General features: G+C 40.5%; 1 protein-coding gene across 3 annotated transcripts in view; it reads left to right on the top strand.

Moving 5' to 3' along the window:
* Positions 1-15826, top strand: part of Bdp1 (B double prime 1, subunit of RNA polymerase III transcription initiation factor IIIB) — a 119416-nt gene that overhangs the window by 38079 nt on the left and 65511 nt on the right. For all 3 annotated transcript variants that reach the window (XM_045133486.1, XM_045133487.1, XM_045133485.1), the window contains 5 exons: positions 3883-4038; positions 4534-4693; positions 6276-6367; positions 10319-10511; positions 11558-11694. In XM_045133486.1, coding sequence (XP_044989421.1) covers positions 3883-4038; positions 4534-4693; positions 6276-6367; positions 10319-10511; positions 11558-11694 — 738 coding nt within the window. The remainder of the gene's footprint in view (positions 1-3882; positions 4039-4533; positions 4694-6275; positions 6368-10318; positions 10512-11557; positions 11695-15826) is intronic.

Below are 15826 nucleotides of genomic sequence, written 5' to 3'. Positions count from 1 at the left end.
TTGGGATTTAAAACAAAACATGTATCCTTTTTTTTTTTTCCCCAGGCTGACCTGGAATTCACTTTGTATTCTCAGGGTGGCCTCGAACTCACAGCAATCCTCCTACCTCTGCCTCCCAAGTGCTGGGATTAAAGGCGTGCGCCACCACGCCTGGCTAAAACATATATATATTTTTAATTTTTATTGTTTTATGTTGTTAAAAATATTTTTCACAAAAGTATTCTTTTTTGTTTATTTTTATTTATTTGAGAGAGGCAGATAGATAGAGAATGGGCACGCCAGGCCCTCCAGCCACTGCAAATGACCTCCAGATGCATGCGCTCCCTTGTGCATCTGGTTTACGTGGGACCTAGGGAATCAAGACTCAAACCAGGATCCTTAGGCATTTTAGGCAAGTGCTTAACTGCTAAGCCATCTCTGCAGCCAAGATTATTCTTTTTTTGTTTGTTTGTTTTTATTTTTCAAGGTAGGGTCTTGCTGTAGCCCAGACTGACGTGGCATGCACTGTGTGGTCTCAGGCTGGCATCAACAAACTCAACTGTGATTCTCATACCTCTGCCTTCCAAGTGCTGGGATTAAAGGCATGTGCCACTACGCCTGGCTCTTTTTCTTATCTAAAAAATATTTTACTATTTATTTATTTGAAAGAAAGAGTGAGGTAAGGAGAGAGAATATGGGCATGCCATGGCCTCTATCCACTGTAAATGAACTCCAGACACATGCCTCCCAATGTGCATATGGCTTATGTGAGTACTGGGGAATCAAACCTGAGTCCTTGGGCTAACTGCTGAGCCAACCCTCCAGCCCCACTTTCATTCTTTGTTTTATGTTTTTTTTTTGTTTGTTTGTTTTTCGGGGTAACATCCCACTCTGCTTTAGGCTTGCCTGGAATTCACTATGTAGTCTCAGGGTGGCCTCGAACTCTCAGCAGTCCTCCTACCTCTTTGTCCCGAGTGCTGGGATTAAAGGCGTGCGCCACCACAGCTGGCTTCATTTTTTTTTTTTTTTTTTTTTTTCGAGGTAGGGTCTCACTCTGGCTCAGACTGACCTGGAATTCACTATGTAGTCTCAGGGTGGCCTCGAACTCTCGGAGATCGTCCTACCTCTGCCTCCCGAGTGCTGGGATTAAAGGCGTGCGCCACCACGCCCGGCCCTGGCTTCATTTTTTAATTTTAATTATTTTTGTGAGTGTGTGTGCACATATGTGTATTGGTGCTCCAGGGCTTCTTGCTGCAGCAAACAAGTACCAGATTCTTGTTTCATGTCTATTGTCCAGCTTACATAGGTAGGTAGGGAATTGAACCCAGGCGAGCAAAATTTGCATGTAATCTCCTTTAATCCCTGAGCCATTTTTCCCATCTTAAATTTTAAAAAATCATTTTTTATTTATTGTTTGAGAGAGAGAGTGAGAAAGTGGAGGACATTGAGAAAGTGAATATGGATGCACCAGGACCTCGTGCTACTGCAAGTGAACTGCAGATGCATGTGCCACTTGGTGCATCTGGATTCATATGGGTGCTGGGGAATCAGACCAGGGTTGTTGGGATTTGCAGGTAAGCACCTTTAACTGCTGTGTCACCTTTCCATCCCCCATTTTGTACATTTTTAAGCATACATTTTGGTGGCTTTACATTTGTATTTTTGTGCATCCATTACCACTATTTGTAAAAATTTTGTCACCCCAAATAAAAGCTTTACTGATTATACATTAGTTTCAGATTTTTCTTTCCTAACATGGTAACTTCCAATGCCAATGCATTGTCGTGCTCGCTCGCGCGCGCGCGCTCTCTCTCTCTCTCTCTCTTTCTTTGTTTCTTTTTTTTTTTTTTTTTTTTTTGAGGTAGGATTTCACTGTAGCCTAGGTTGGCTCAAACTCAAGCGATCCTTCTACCTTCTGCCTCTTATGTATGTTACCACACCTTCTAGTGTGTTTTCTATCTCTGTGACTCTCCTTATTCTAGATAGTTCATTGAGGTGAAATTTTACACTTTTTCTTATCCTTTGTTGTTGGTTGACATGTAGCATGAGTTCATTGGTAAATTTCAGAAACTATCCGCAAAATCCTGTTCATGACCTAATTTAGGAATGAGGGCTGGACAGATGGGTTAATGGTTAAATCACTTGCCTAAGAAGCCTGAGGACTAGTGTTTGACTCTCCAGATCCCGTGTTTGATTGCAGTGCCTGGAGGCACTGGTGTGCCACTTCTTGCTCCTTCCCTCTTGCTTTCTCTCTCTCTCTCAAAAAAAGGTAATTTTAGGAACAATATTTTAATGACTGTAAACATGAGCCATGAGTTGAGTAGGAGGATATCTATGAGTTTCAAGCCATTTTGGGACTATAGAGTAAGACCGTATATTGAAAATACCAAAAAAAAAAAAAAAAAAAAACCGCAAAAGAAAGAAAAGAAATACATTATCATATACACAAGAGTAAGAGTCATGAGCAAGAGAGACGGATCTGAGCTAAGGTTAGAGGGCGGTTACCTTCATGAGTCTCTGGGAAATTCTCCTGTCTCTTCCTCACTTCTTGCCATAGGTGCCTTGGTATTACTGAAGCCTGCCACAGCTTCTTGTTTTACGTAGGGTCTGGGGAGCTGAACTCAGGTACTTAAGTGTTCTTTAGCAAGCATGTTATCTTTGGTCCCTAACTTTTTGTTTAACACAGTACCATGTAAAAAGGAAGAACTGCCAAAATACAATTTTAATGAAAATGAACTTCTAAATAGTACTATATTTGATCTGTAAATTTATAGAACTAAAGATCTTTCACTTTGAGATTTGTGTTTTTTTAAATTTTGTTTTGTTTTGCGAGGTAGGGTCTCACTATAGCCCACACTGACCTGGAATTCAATATGTAGTCTAAGAGTAGCCTTTGCAATCCTCGTACCTCTGCCTACAGAGTATTGGGATTAAAAGTGTGCACCACCATGCCCAGCTCAGAGACTTCTTTTAAAACTTTTTTTGTTTATTTTTATTTATTTATTTGAGAGTGAGAGAGAGAGAGAGAGAGAGAGAGAGAGGAGAGAATGGGTGCTCCAAGGCCTCCAGCTACTACAAATGAACTCCAGATCCATGTGCCTCTTTGTGCATCTGGCTAACCTGAGTCCTGGAGAATCGAGCCTCGAACTGAGATCCTTAGGCTTCACAGGCAAGCGCTTAACTGCTAAGCCATCTCTCCAGCCCTCAGAGACTTCTTTAAAATTTTTATTTACTTATTTGAGAGAGACAGACAGACAGAGAATGGGTGTACCAGGGTATCCAGCCACTGCAAATGAATTCCAGGTGTATGAGATCCACTTTGTGCATCTGGCTTACGTGGGTCCTGGCAAATTGAACATGGGTTCTTTGGCTTTGCAGGCAAGCACTTTAACCACTAAGCCATCTCTCCAGCCCATTGTTTTGAGATTTCTTAAGTATCTTTCCAAGTCTGTTAGTCTGTTGTTACAATGTTGCAAGTAAATAGTTCTTTATAACACTATACAAGAAGTATCATAGAAATGACAGCACAGTAGCCTTGATTATTTTGTAATATCAAAAATCATATTCCTATTCCCCAGTATTGGATTTGGTATTTTTATTTTTATTATTTTTTGTTCTTTTGAGGTAGGGTCTCATTGTAGCTCAGGCTGACCTGGAATTCACTACCTCCTACTTCTGCCCCTGGAATGCTGGGATTAAAGGCGTGCGCCACACCCAGCTCTGATTTATTTATTTAATTATATTTTTGGGGTCCTGGGAGACCAAATTGAGATCCTCACATGTGCTAGGCAAGTAATGAACCACATTTCAGCCTGGTTTTATAAATTTAAAAAATCTTTTAAGTAGTATAAAAGTCTGTATTACTAGGAATTCTTTTTGCTGTGATGTATTTCATTTCCTTAGTGATCAACAAGGTACCCCACCGGTAGCAACTGAATTGGAATCAAGTGCTTCAGATTTTCCTGTGTCAGAAGCTGGGATTGCTGCATCGTGTGAAGTAAGCAGCACTGAGAGTAATTGTACAGAAGAGAGTCCTGTTGATGTGAAGAGCAAACAGCTGTGAGTATTTGATATGGTAGGGTTGATTCATTTTTAACATTTTGATAAGAGGTTTTTGTTTGTTCGGTTTTTGTTTTGTTTTTCAAGCTAGGGTCTTACTCTAGCTCAGGCTGACCTGTAACTCACTCTGTAGTCTCAGGCTGGCCTCTAATTCACAGCCATCCTCTCAGGTGCTAGGATTAAAGGCACGTGCCATCACACCCACCAAGAGTTTGTTTTCCTCTGTGTTGTTGGGGGTTAAGCCCAGGGCTTCACATATACTAGACAAGCTTTCAAACCTTGACCTATTTCCCCAGTCTTTGAGAAATTGGCTGTTAACATGTAGGTCACTGAATTCATGATTTTACTGTGGTCTACTAATGTAAATAAATAAAATGCTTGAAAATAATAAGTGTTCTTTTTTGATACTATTTGCTTTGATTTTCCAGATTTTTAGACTTTCACTTGAACATGAGTATGTATCAATTGAAATTTAAATAATATTAATTTTTTTAGAGAATCTGATAAAACAGAAAATAATAAACCAACATTGAGAAGCCGACTCCTGAGGCCTAAGCCCAATCTGTCAAGGGCAGTTGGGAAGAAATTGGTTGCTTCACAAGGCAAAATGGATGGAGAGAGCAAGAACTCATGTTCTGAAACTTCAGTCCAAAAGGTATGACTTAAGAGAAATTAAAATTATAAAAATATTTCCTAAGTAGTTGGAAATAAATATGTTTATAAAATTACAAAATTCTGTTACTCATATTAAAATAGATAAGAAGAATTTAAGACTCTAACATTGGAATTTTTTTTTAATTAAAAATTTTTATTAACATTTTCCATGATTATAAAATATATCCCATGGTAATTCCCTCCCTACCCACCCCCACACTTTCCCATTTGTGTTTTGTTTTTGAGGTAGGGTCTCACTCTAGTTCAGGCTGACCTGTAATTCACTATGTAGTCTCAGGGTGGCCTTGAATTCATGGTGATCCTTTTTCCTCTGCCTACTGCTGGGATTAAAGGCGTGTGCCACCACGCCTGGCATAACATTAGATTTTTTGTTTGTTCGTTTGTTTGTTTCTCTAAGGTAGGTTTTCACTCTAGCCCAGGCTGACCTGGAATTCACTATGTAATGTCAAGCTAAGATTTGTTTTTATTATTAGTCTCTGATTTTATTTGTATTCTTTAGAATCTGGGAATAATCATTTGAAAGGACTCCAGTAATGATAAATCAATCTTTTTTTTTTTTTTTGAGATGTTGGAAATTGAACCCAGAGCCTCATGCTTGCTAGAGAATCATATTAGCATTGAGCTACATCTCCAGCTCAATTCTTCTACTTGTATAAAATATTTATTGTAAATATTCTTTGGTTTTTCAAGGTAGGGTCTCACTCTAGCCCAGGCTGACCTGGAATTCATTCTATATTCATAAGGTGGCCTTGAACTCATGGCAATCCCCCTAACTCTGCCTTCTGTGTGCTGGGATTAAAGACGTGTACCACCACACCCTGCTCTAACCTTTTAATAGTTAGACAAGTTTAACATATTAATTTTCATCTAATCATTTCCTAGTGATCAGTGTTCAGGTTTTTTTTTTTTTAATAACTTTTGTAGCCAAAATAATTTAAGTAGGGTTTTTTTCTTTCCATATTTTATTTTATTTTTTAAAAAAATCCAGTATGGATCAACAGGAGCAGTCATCAAAGATATAGGTGGTAGTCACAGGCCAAGACTGTATTAAGAAAAATATATCTTAGAAGCCGGGCGTGGTGGCGCACGCCTTTAATCCCAGCACTCGGGAGGCAGAGGTAGGAGGATCGCATGAGTTCGAGGCCACCCTGAGACTACATAGTGAATTCCAGGTCAGCCTGAGCCAGAGTGAGACCCTGCCTCGAAAAACAAAACAAAACAAACAAACAAAAAAATATATATCTTAGAAACGCAATGCTCTTTATCATACCTAGCTTTACAAGTTAACTCTAACATGGCTAGATTAATTTTTCTTTGACTTAGTCTCTGTACCTGGTGAGTGTGGTTAGTGATGACTGGTTCAGTGTTAAGCTCTTGTCATTTTGATGGAGCTTGGGTCTTCCCCTGTATTTGCTGCTATCTGTAAAAAGTATATTCTGAAGCCAAGAATGAGAGCAGCATTTACCAAAGGGGATACGCAACATACACATTTAGAAAGCTTTTTGATCCCTTATTATATTTTTATGGTAAGTGGATTAAATATAAAAAAATTAAATTTACAGGATCTCATGGAAAATGACAAAATGAATATATCTGACAGTTTTGCAGTGGAGAATACAGAAAAAGAAAACCCAGAAGCTGAATGTATATTGAAGTAAGTATTTAGGAAGTAGTATAAAAGTAGTAACTTTTCAAGAATTACAGTAATACTTTGTTTTCTATTTGATAAGGTTTAATTTTGTCAGCTAGTATACTTCAAGTTTATTTTCAAATATAAGTGGTAAGACATTTTAATAATGTTCTCTATGTTTTATATTGTAGATAAAAAAAGTTATAGTAGGGTAGAGAAGTAGCATATTTGGTACAGTGCTTATCAGCATGTGTGAAACCATAGGTTCTGTCTCAAGCACCATGTAAGTCAGGCATGGTAGCATATGTCTATAATTCTAGCATTTGGGAGGTAGAGCCAGGAGGTTGAGAAGTTGGAGGTTATCCTCAGCTAGAGGCCATCCTGAGCTACATGAGACCTTGTCTCCAAAAATTAATAATAATAATCACAGTATGGGTCCATTGACTTAGCATTACATTTTTCCTTCAACCAATTAGCAAGTTTTTGTTGTCAAAGTCTTGTTAAATAAATGAGTGTTTGAGCTAGGCATGGTGGTGATCATCTTTAATCCCTAGTGAGGCAAAAGTAGGAGGATTGCCATGAGTTCTAGGCCAGCCTGTAGCTACAGAGTGAGTTCCAGGTCAGCCTGAAGTAGAGTGGGACCCTGCCATTAAAAAAGCTAAGTCGGGCGAGGTGGCGCAGGCCTTTCATCCTAGCACTCAGGAGGCAGAGGTATGAGGGGAAGATCATTGTGAGTTTGAGGCAACCCTAAGACTGTATACTGAATTTCAGGTCAGCCTGGGCTAGAACAACCCTACCTTAAAAAAAAAAAAGATAATTCTTTTTGAATTTCTCTTGAGATCGAAACTCAGTGTGTGCCATCTGTCTTTAGAAAGACTTTTTTTTTTTTTTCAGAGAACAGCTTGTTTATTTGTCAAGGAAATGGGTTTAAAAGTACTTGTGAATGAGCAAAAAGAGATAGGGGTTATAAGGGGATTGGTTAGTACAAAGATCTCGCTGATGCTTAATTAGCAGGCAGGGACTTCCTTGGTGAGTGGGAAAGGGTCACATGGTCTACATAGTGGTGGGAAAAGGTATAGGGTACGGGTAGTTGGTATTGGCTGTGTGAAGGCTGCTGGATGATACCTTATTAGCATATAGGGGCATTCCAGGCAAGTGGCAAAAGGTTGTAAGCTCTGGGAAAAGTGAAACCTTCAGTCTTATCAGGATATCCAGGTACCTCAGGCAGGGGAGGGAGCAGCCTCATTCCTGCCAGTCTTGAGGCCAGATCTAGGCTTGCTGCAACCTCTGGGGGGAGGGAGCCTGCCAGTCTTGAGGCAAGATTATTGAGGTCTAGGCCTGCTGCAGCCTCTGGAGTCCCGGGCCCTTAGTCATGCCTGACAGCTCAGGCCTGCTTAAACCTCCAGTGGCCTGGGGCCCTCAACCATGCCTACAACTCCCCTGTTGTTTTTATAATGGAGCGGTATCATCACATAGAACAAAGTCCTTACAGTCTATCACAGGTTCAGACAGAGCTAGGTGGTGTACGAGAACCTGACTGGTAACGGCTTTAGCAATGTTAGTTATTTGTCGTCTGAGAAATTTGCTGAGGAAGGGGGCCACAAGTAACAGGGAATGGGAGAAGCCAAGTGACTAAGGGGTTAGCGAACAAGGTGGTGGGGTCGTCAGGTTTGTAATAGTCAAGTAGCAACTTGTGGAGTTTTATGAGAGTTTTAACATTTTTTTTTTTCAAGAACATTTGATTCATTGACAAAAAAATTCTTCCCTCAAGACCACACATGTCCCCTCATGTTCAGCAGTGATGAGGTCTAAGGCTCTGTGATTTTGGAGTTCCACACCCATGGTAGTAGATATCATGGCCTGGTCAAACTTATCTCAAAAGTCCCCTGTGAGGTGGTTGGTTTGGACAAGAGTAGCTCTTGCAGCACCAGAGTCACCCAGGGACAGTGTCACTCTGTGGACCACCAGTAGGGGGATGAAAATTTTTCCTGGTTGATATAGGCAGAGTTTGTAGGCTGCTGCTTCTTTCTTACAGAGATACACTCTAGCTCAGGCTGACCTGGAATTCCCTATATTGTCTCAGGGTAGCTTTGAACTCACAGTGATCCTCCCACTTCTGCCTCACAAGTGCTGGGGTTAAAGGCATGCATCACCACACACAGCAAGATTCACTTTAAAAAAAAATTATTTACTTGAGAGAGGAGGGAGGGAGGGAGAGAGAAAGAGAGAATGGGCACTCCAGAGCCTCTCCAGCCACTGCAGTCAAACTCCAGAAATTCTAGATGATACCTTGTGCATCTGATTTATGTGAGCCCTAGGGAATCGAACCAGGGTCCTTTGGCTTGGCAGGCAAGTGCCTGGAAGGCTGACCTGGAATTCACTATGTAGTCTCAGGGTGGCCTTGAACTCACTGTAATCCTCCTACCTCTGCTTCCTGAGTGCTGGGATTAAAGGTGTGCACCACCATGCTTGGCTCATTTTGTTTTATTACATCCATGATACTGTCCACTAGAACACCAGTGATACTTAGTGAAGAACATTTTACTGAGTTGTTTATCATGGGTCCTTGCTCATAGTATTTCCCTTTTTTCTGGTCTGGCTTTCATCACTATTTTGCATAGGATCTGGTTGAGGGTTAGGTTTTTTTCTATTTATATGGAAAGTCCATAGAAGGGTGGTAGGGTATTGTCTTGGATCTTGCACATCAAATTTTGCAATTTTGGAGGGATTTCAGTTCATAGCAGGTAAGGTATAGTGGCAGGAGCTTTTCTGTCTCTGAGGTGTGCTGAGGAGTGCCAGGTGACATCTGCTCATATGGAATAAACCAGGAAGCTGAATTTTCTAAAAATATTTTTCTTTTTTTAATATTTATTTATTTGAGAGCAAGAAAGAGAAAAAAAACCAGACACTCCAGACGCAAGTGCCACCCTGTACATGTGGCGTAACGTGGGTACTGAGGAATTGAATCTGGGTCCCTAGGGTTTGCAGGCAAGCATCTTAACCACTAAGGCATCTCTCCAGCCCGCGTTATTATTGTTATTATTTTTGTTTTGTTTTGTTTTTCCAGGCAGGGTGTCACTCTAGTCTAGGCTGGCCTGGAATTCACTCTGAATTCTGAGGGTGGCCTCGAATTAATTCATGGCAATACTCCTACCTCTGCCTCCCGAGTACTGGGATTAAAGGCATGTGCTGCCATGCTTGGCTCTCAATATTATTTTTAAAAAATATTTTTACTTATATATTTGCAAACAGAGAGAGAGGAAAAATGAGAGACAAATAATGGGCACTAAAGGGTTTCTCCCACTGCAAATGAACTCCAGATGCATGTGTCACTTTGTGCATCTGGCTTTATGTGGGTACCAGGAATTGAACCTGGGTTGTTCGACTTTGTAGGCAAGCACATTAACTGCTGAGCCATCTCTTGAGAAAGCTGAACTTTTTACTTTTGTGGGTGTGTATGTTTGGGTCAGTCTGCATGCATGTTCACATGTTTGTGGGTGTGTGTGCCCATGTTTTTGTTGATGTGGATGCCAGAGGTTGACATTTGGGGTCTTCTTCCGTTCTGCATTTTATTTTGCTGAGGTAGGCTTACTTACTGGAACCTGGAGCTGCTAGTGGTCTCGTCTAGCATGCCAGTTTGTCTGGGCATCCCTGTTCCCACCTCTTACATGCTGAGAGTACAGGTGGGGCCCCATGCCCACCTGACACATTTACTTGAATGCTGTGGATCTGAATTCTGGTTCTCACATCTGTGAGACAAGCATTTTATTCTCTGAGCCATCTCTCCCACCCCTGAAAGTGCTTTTTATAGCTAGTTAGGCTTCCAGCACCTTCAAAACTGTAATTAAGGACACTTGGAAAGTGTTTGTATTTCACATGGTTTACTTACAGCAGGGAGGAGGAAATACTGAAAAGATGCAACTTTGTGACTTCATAGTGAGCACTGATTTTTTTTATTTTTTTTTGTGGATCTAGATTGAGTGAAAAAAGTTGTCAGCAGGAAGACAGCCAGCCAAAGATTTGCAGACCTGTGCGACTTATGAAGACCCGGATGCAAAGACCTAAGCCAAACGTAGATAAAGCTATAGAAAGAAGAGAAATTCTCTCATCTCAGGAAACAGTTGGGGGCAATGAGATACGTGAAAAGCAGTCCTGTGATGATAAAGATGTAAGTACTTGGTTTTTTTCCCACATTTTGTTAAATAGGCATCTAAGTCTTAACATACTTTCTTTTTTCAATTTTTTATAACTACATTTATGTAGGTTTTTAGTGTCATGGATGTATTCCTTTCCATGGAGCGGGCCTCCAGTCCAATTAGAGGGCAGTTGGTTTCCACCATGGCAGATGTGCCACTGTTGCACCCACCCCATTGGCTCATTTGGCCTGACTGGCCAAATATAAGGCTTGCAGTGTCCACTGTTGATTATCTTCACTGGTGATTTCTCTCTCTCCCATTGAGCAGCTTGCAGAATGGCTTTTTCCATGGAGGAGGTTATCAGCTTAGTTCCAGCAGGATTTCTTAGTGACCTTGCAGCCCAAGTATGTGGAGTCTTTAGCAGTAGGGTCTTAACATCTATTCCTGGTGGGAAACCAAGAGCCTTGGCAATGGCCTATAATATTTTGGGGGCCTCAGGGACCTCCCTGGCCAACAACTCACTGGAAGGTATCCCATCCCTGGCACTGAAAATTTTCTAGCAACAATCTATGGCTCCTGAGTGTTCCATTGTCCAAAAAAGTTGGATTCCATATGATTTACATATATCCTCTTAGATTTTGATTAGCCCTCCTTCCACCTTTCCTTTACTCAGTATTTTCCCCTGACCTCACTTAGGCCTTTTCACCCCCATTAATGTATTCTCTTACTCACATATATACAATACCACCCCTCCCTTCCTTTTAATTTTTTGTTTTTAGTTTTTTGGTTTTTTGGGGTAGAGTCTCACTCTAGCCCAGGCTGACCTGGAATTCACTAAGGAGTCTTAGGGTGGCCTCAAACTCACAATCCTACCTCTGCCTCCCGAGTGCTGGCATTAAAGGTGTGCACCACCATACCAGGCTTCAATTAAAATTTTAAGTTATGGCTTTACCCCCTCCTGCCTTCTCTCCTTTTCTTCTCTTAATCTAATAAGATCTCTAGATTTAGGGGGAAAAAAGAGAAATGTTAAAAGCTTGTGTTTCATTCTGAAATATAACACAAAATCTTTGTTATTAAGATTCCTCAACAAATGGAGAATCAGTCATGCAGAGATTTCTGTCATGAGGACATCATTATAGCACAGACTGAAAAACAGGATAGCTCATTTCAAAATGTGCAGCCTGATGAGCCCAAGGCTACAAGTGAATGTCTAAGGTAAGTATCCTTTTATTGCTTATATAATTTTAATGCTTTTAATATACTTCTAGTGCTTTTTTTTTGGTTTTTCAAGGAAGGTCTCAGTCTAGTCCAGGCTGACCTGGAATTCACTATGTAGTCTCAGGGGCCTCGAACTCATGGTGATCCTCCCATCTCTGCCTCCCGAGTCTTGGGATTAAAGATGTGCTTCACCATGCCTGGCTCTATAGGTTAATTTCTTAAAAATATTTTTAAAAATTTATTTTCAAGCAGAGAGAGATAGAAGAGACAGATAAACTGAATGGGCGCGCCAAGGCCTCTAGCCACTGCAAACGGCCTCCAGATGCATATGACACCTTATGTATGAATCCAGCCTTATGTGGGTACTGGGTAATCAAATTCTGGTCCTTAGGCTTTGCAGGCCAAGTGCCTTAACCACTGAGCAGATTCTCCAATCTAGAGCTTAATGTTCAGTTTTTTTAAAAGTTTTTTAAAAATTATTTATTTATTTGAGCACGAGAGAGAGAGAGAAAGGGGAAAGGAGGGAGGGAGGGAGGGAAGGAGGGAGGGAGAGAATGGGCACACCCGGGCCTCCAGCCACTGCAAAGGAACTCCAGATGCATGTGCCCCCTTGTGCATCTGCTTACGTGGGTCCTGGGGAATCAAACCGAGGTCCTTTGGCTTTGTAGGCAAATACCTTAACACTAAGCCATCTCTCCAGCCCCCACTTAAATGTTTTAAAATGAAATTAATTTTTGTACCTGTGTATTAAGTAGTGTAATGTTTTAAAATATTTAAGAATAACACTATTCAAGGAAGTTTAAATAATAGCTTTCAAATTTTTTCTCACCTTCAGTGGTCTGACAAAAGCTGTTTACCATAAATTTGAATTTAAATGAGTAGAAATAGCCTTTTCATTTAACATACATATTAGATGTCTATACAACTAGAAAATGTTACTTTTTTGTTAATAATTCTTTCTTTCAAATAGATCACTTAAATGTAAAATTCATACTTCCCATCCAGAATTCCTGTTTGTTATTCCTTCTGTGGGGTATATCAAGAAGATTGATGGAATTATTAGTATAATTTCATTTTGGCAATATCTAAAGTATACAGGGCAGGAGAGATGGCTTAGCTATTAAGGCACTTGCCTGCAAAAGCTAAGGACCTATTTTCGGCTCTCCAGGTCCCATGTAAGCAAGATCCAAAAGGTGACAGACAGAAGCACGCACAAGGTGGCTCATGTGGACTAGACTGAGACCTTCCTAGAGTTCGATTGTAGTGCCTGGAGGCCCTGGCACATCAGTTTTCTCCCTCTCTCTCTCATTAAAAAAAAAAAAAAAAAAAAAAAGATTACAGAACACAGAATCAGAGAGAACAATAATGGATTCCCATATATCTACTTTCTAATCTTTATGTGTAAAGGCTAGGTTTCCTGAAGATAAGGAGACAGATCCTTCCTTCCTTCCTTCCTTCCTTCCTTCCTTCCTTCCTTCCTTCCTTCCTTCCTTCCTTCCTTCCTTCCTTCCTCCCTCCCTCCCTCCCTTCCTCCCTTCCTCCCTTCTTTCCTTTCTTCCTTCCTTCCTTCCTTCCTTCCTTCCTTCCTTCCTTCCTTCCTTCCTTCCCTTCCTTCCCTTCCTTCCCTTCCTTCCCTTCCTTCCCTTCCTTCCCTTCCTTCCCTTCCTTCCCTTCCTTTATCCCTCTCAACTGATTTAGTATTACTGTTTCTAAAATTTTCATAAGAGAGAGTAATTTCAATGGAGAAAGATTAAGAGCTAAAGAAATTTACACCAGCAAGTGAATGCCTCTTTTTTTTTCTTCCACTGTTTTTTTTTTTTTCAGATTTCAAATGTTACTGTGTCCTATACACTGCATGTAAGTTATGTTGATCGAGGTGGTTTGACACCTGCCTTGGCCTGCCAGAATTTTTCTTTTTCATTGGTACTCATCTTCCAAGGTTGACAGCCTGGTATTATAATTGTTTCTGTGCCTGATTATTCCAAGTGAATTGTGCCATTTTTGACATTAGCTACTGAGGGAGAATGGTCCTGTTATTTAATTGTATTTAGTCATCTCAAGAAAATAAGCATTGAAGGCTTTTCAAAAAATTTAAAGCATTGTTTTGTCCTTTTATTGTTTTGTCTTTTTATTAACTCGTTTTTCTAAATATATTTTTACTTTTGAAATTTTAATTTATTTGACAGAGACTGAGAATGGGTGTGCCAGGGCCTCTAGCCACTGCAAATGAATTCCAGATGCATGTGCCACCTTGCATTCCTAGCTTACATGGGTTTTGGGGAATTGAACCTGGTTGCTTAGGGTTCACATACGAGTGCCTTAACCACTAAGTCATCTCTCCAGGACGAGTTTTTACTTTTAAGTGACATAGTAATTATGCTTACAGGACATATTGTTGACATTTCAATTTATATAAATATATAATGATCAGGTCAGGGTAACTGACATAAATGTTACCTTAGGCATTTGTCAAGTTTTTTCTGTTGGGATATCCTAAATTCTCTGTACTAGCTAGTTTAAAATACACCATTTTAGTGGGCTGGAGAGATGGTTTAGTGGTTAAGGTGTTTCCTTGCAAAGCCTGGAAGCCTGAGTTCAACTCCCCCAGTATCCACATAAAGCCATCCATCTGGAGTTCATTTGTAGTGGCTGAAGGCTCTGCATGCCTTTCCTCTCTGTCTCTCTTCTTTCTGTGATTGCAAATAGATAAAAACATTTAAAATATGCCATCTTATCATTCTGTGCTGTATAACATAAGTTATTCATCCCATCAAACTGTACCCCTTAATCATTCTGTCCTCAAATCTGCTGCCTACAAGCTTGCAAAAGCTTATTTTGTGTGTACCTTGCATACACGAGACCAGAGGAAGATGTTTAGTGTTATCTCTGGTTCTGACTTATTTCTGTGAAATAGAATCTCTCACTGAACCTGGAGCTCACCCCTTTATTATTAGACTGGCTGACCAGGGAACCGCAGTGGCCTTCCTGACGTTTCCCCAAGCACCTTTTCAAAAAGAATTTTATCCCAGGTGTGGTGGTGCCCGCCTTTAATCCCAGCACTAGGGAGGCAGAGGTAAGAGGATCGCGTGAGTTCAAGGCCACCCTGAGACTACATAGTGAATTCCAGGTCAGCCTGGGCCAGAGTGAGTCCCTACATCATCATCATCATCATCATCATCATCATCATTATTATTGTGGGTGGAGAGATGGCCCAGAGGTTAAGGCAGTTGCCTGTAAAGATTGATAGCCTGGGCTTGATTCCTCATTACCCACATAAAACTAAATGTACAGCTGGGCATGGTGGTGTATGCCTTCAATCCCAACACTTGGGAGCCAGAGGTAGGAGGATCGCCATGAGTTTAAGACCACCCTGAGACTCTGTAGCAAATTCCAGGTCAGCCTGGGCTAGTGTGAGACCCTACCTCAAAAAACCAAAAAGAAAAAAAAAACAGATGCACAAGGTAGTGCGTGAATCAGGAGTTAATTTGCAGTGGTAAGAGACCCTAGCATGCCCATTTTCTCTCTCTACCACTTCTCTCTCTCTCTCTCTCTCTCAAACAAATAAATAATAACTATATTAAAGAGAAGAAAAAAAAAACTGCTTTAAAACTTTTTATTTAAAAGGCCAGGCGTGGCGGTACACGTGTTTAATCCTAGGCCTCAGGAGGTGAAGGTAGGAGGATCACTGTGAGTTTGGGGCCACCCTGAGCCTGCACAGTGACTTCCAAGATACCCTGGGCTAGAGCTAGACCCTACCTTGAAAAATAGGAAAAAAAATTATTAATTTATTTTGCAAGTAGAGAGACAGAGAATGGGTGTGCTAGGGCTTTTCACCCTGTAAGGGAACTCCAGATACATGTGCCATTTTGTGCATCTTTCTTTATTTGGGTAGTGGGGAATTAAACCTGGATCATTAGGCTTTGAAGGCAAACATCTTAAAACCTTAGCCATCTCTAGCCCCCACCTTTTTGTTTTTTATTTATTTACTATATAATAGTGAATAAAATATAAAACAATTTTGTTTCTGGAAGGCGAAGTACTCGTTATAGATAAGTGATTATATGCCCAGTAGCATTAAGCAAAATGATCTAATCTATCCTTTTATTATTTCTTTTACAAGCATACAAGC

The sequence above is a fragment of the Jaculus jaculus genome, chromosome 14 (assembly GCF_020740685.1).
Source record: "Jaculus jaculus isolate mJacJac1 chromosome 14, mJacJac1.mat.Y.cur, whole genome shotgun sequence".
NCBI classification, from domain to species: Eukaryota; Metazoa; Chordata; class Mammalia; order Rodentia; family Dipodidae; genus Jaculus; species Jaculus jaculus.
Note: the sequence above shows the minus strand (reverse complement) of the source record. Positions and strands in the feature narration are given on the sequence as shown.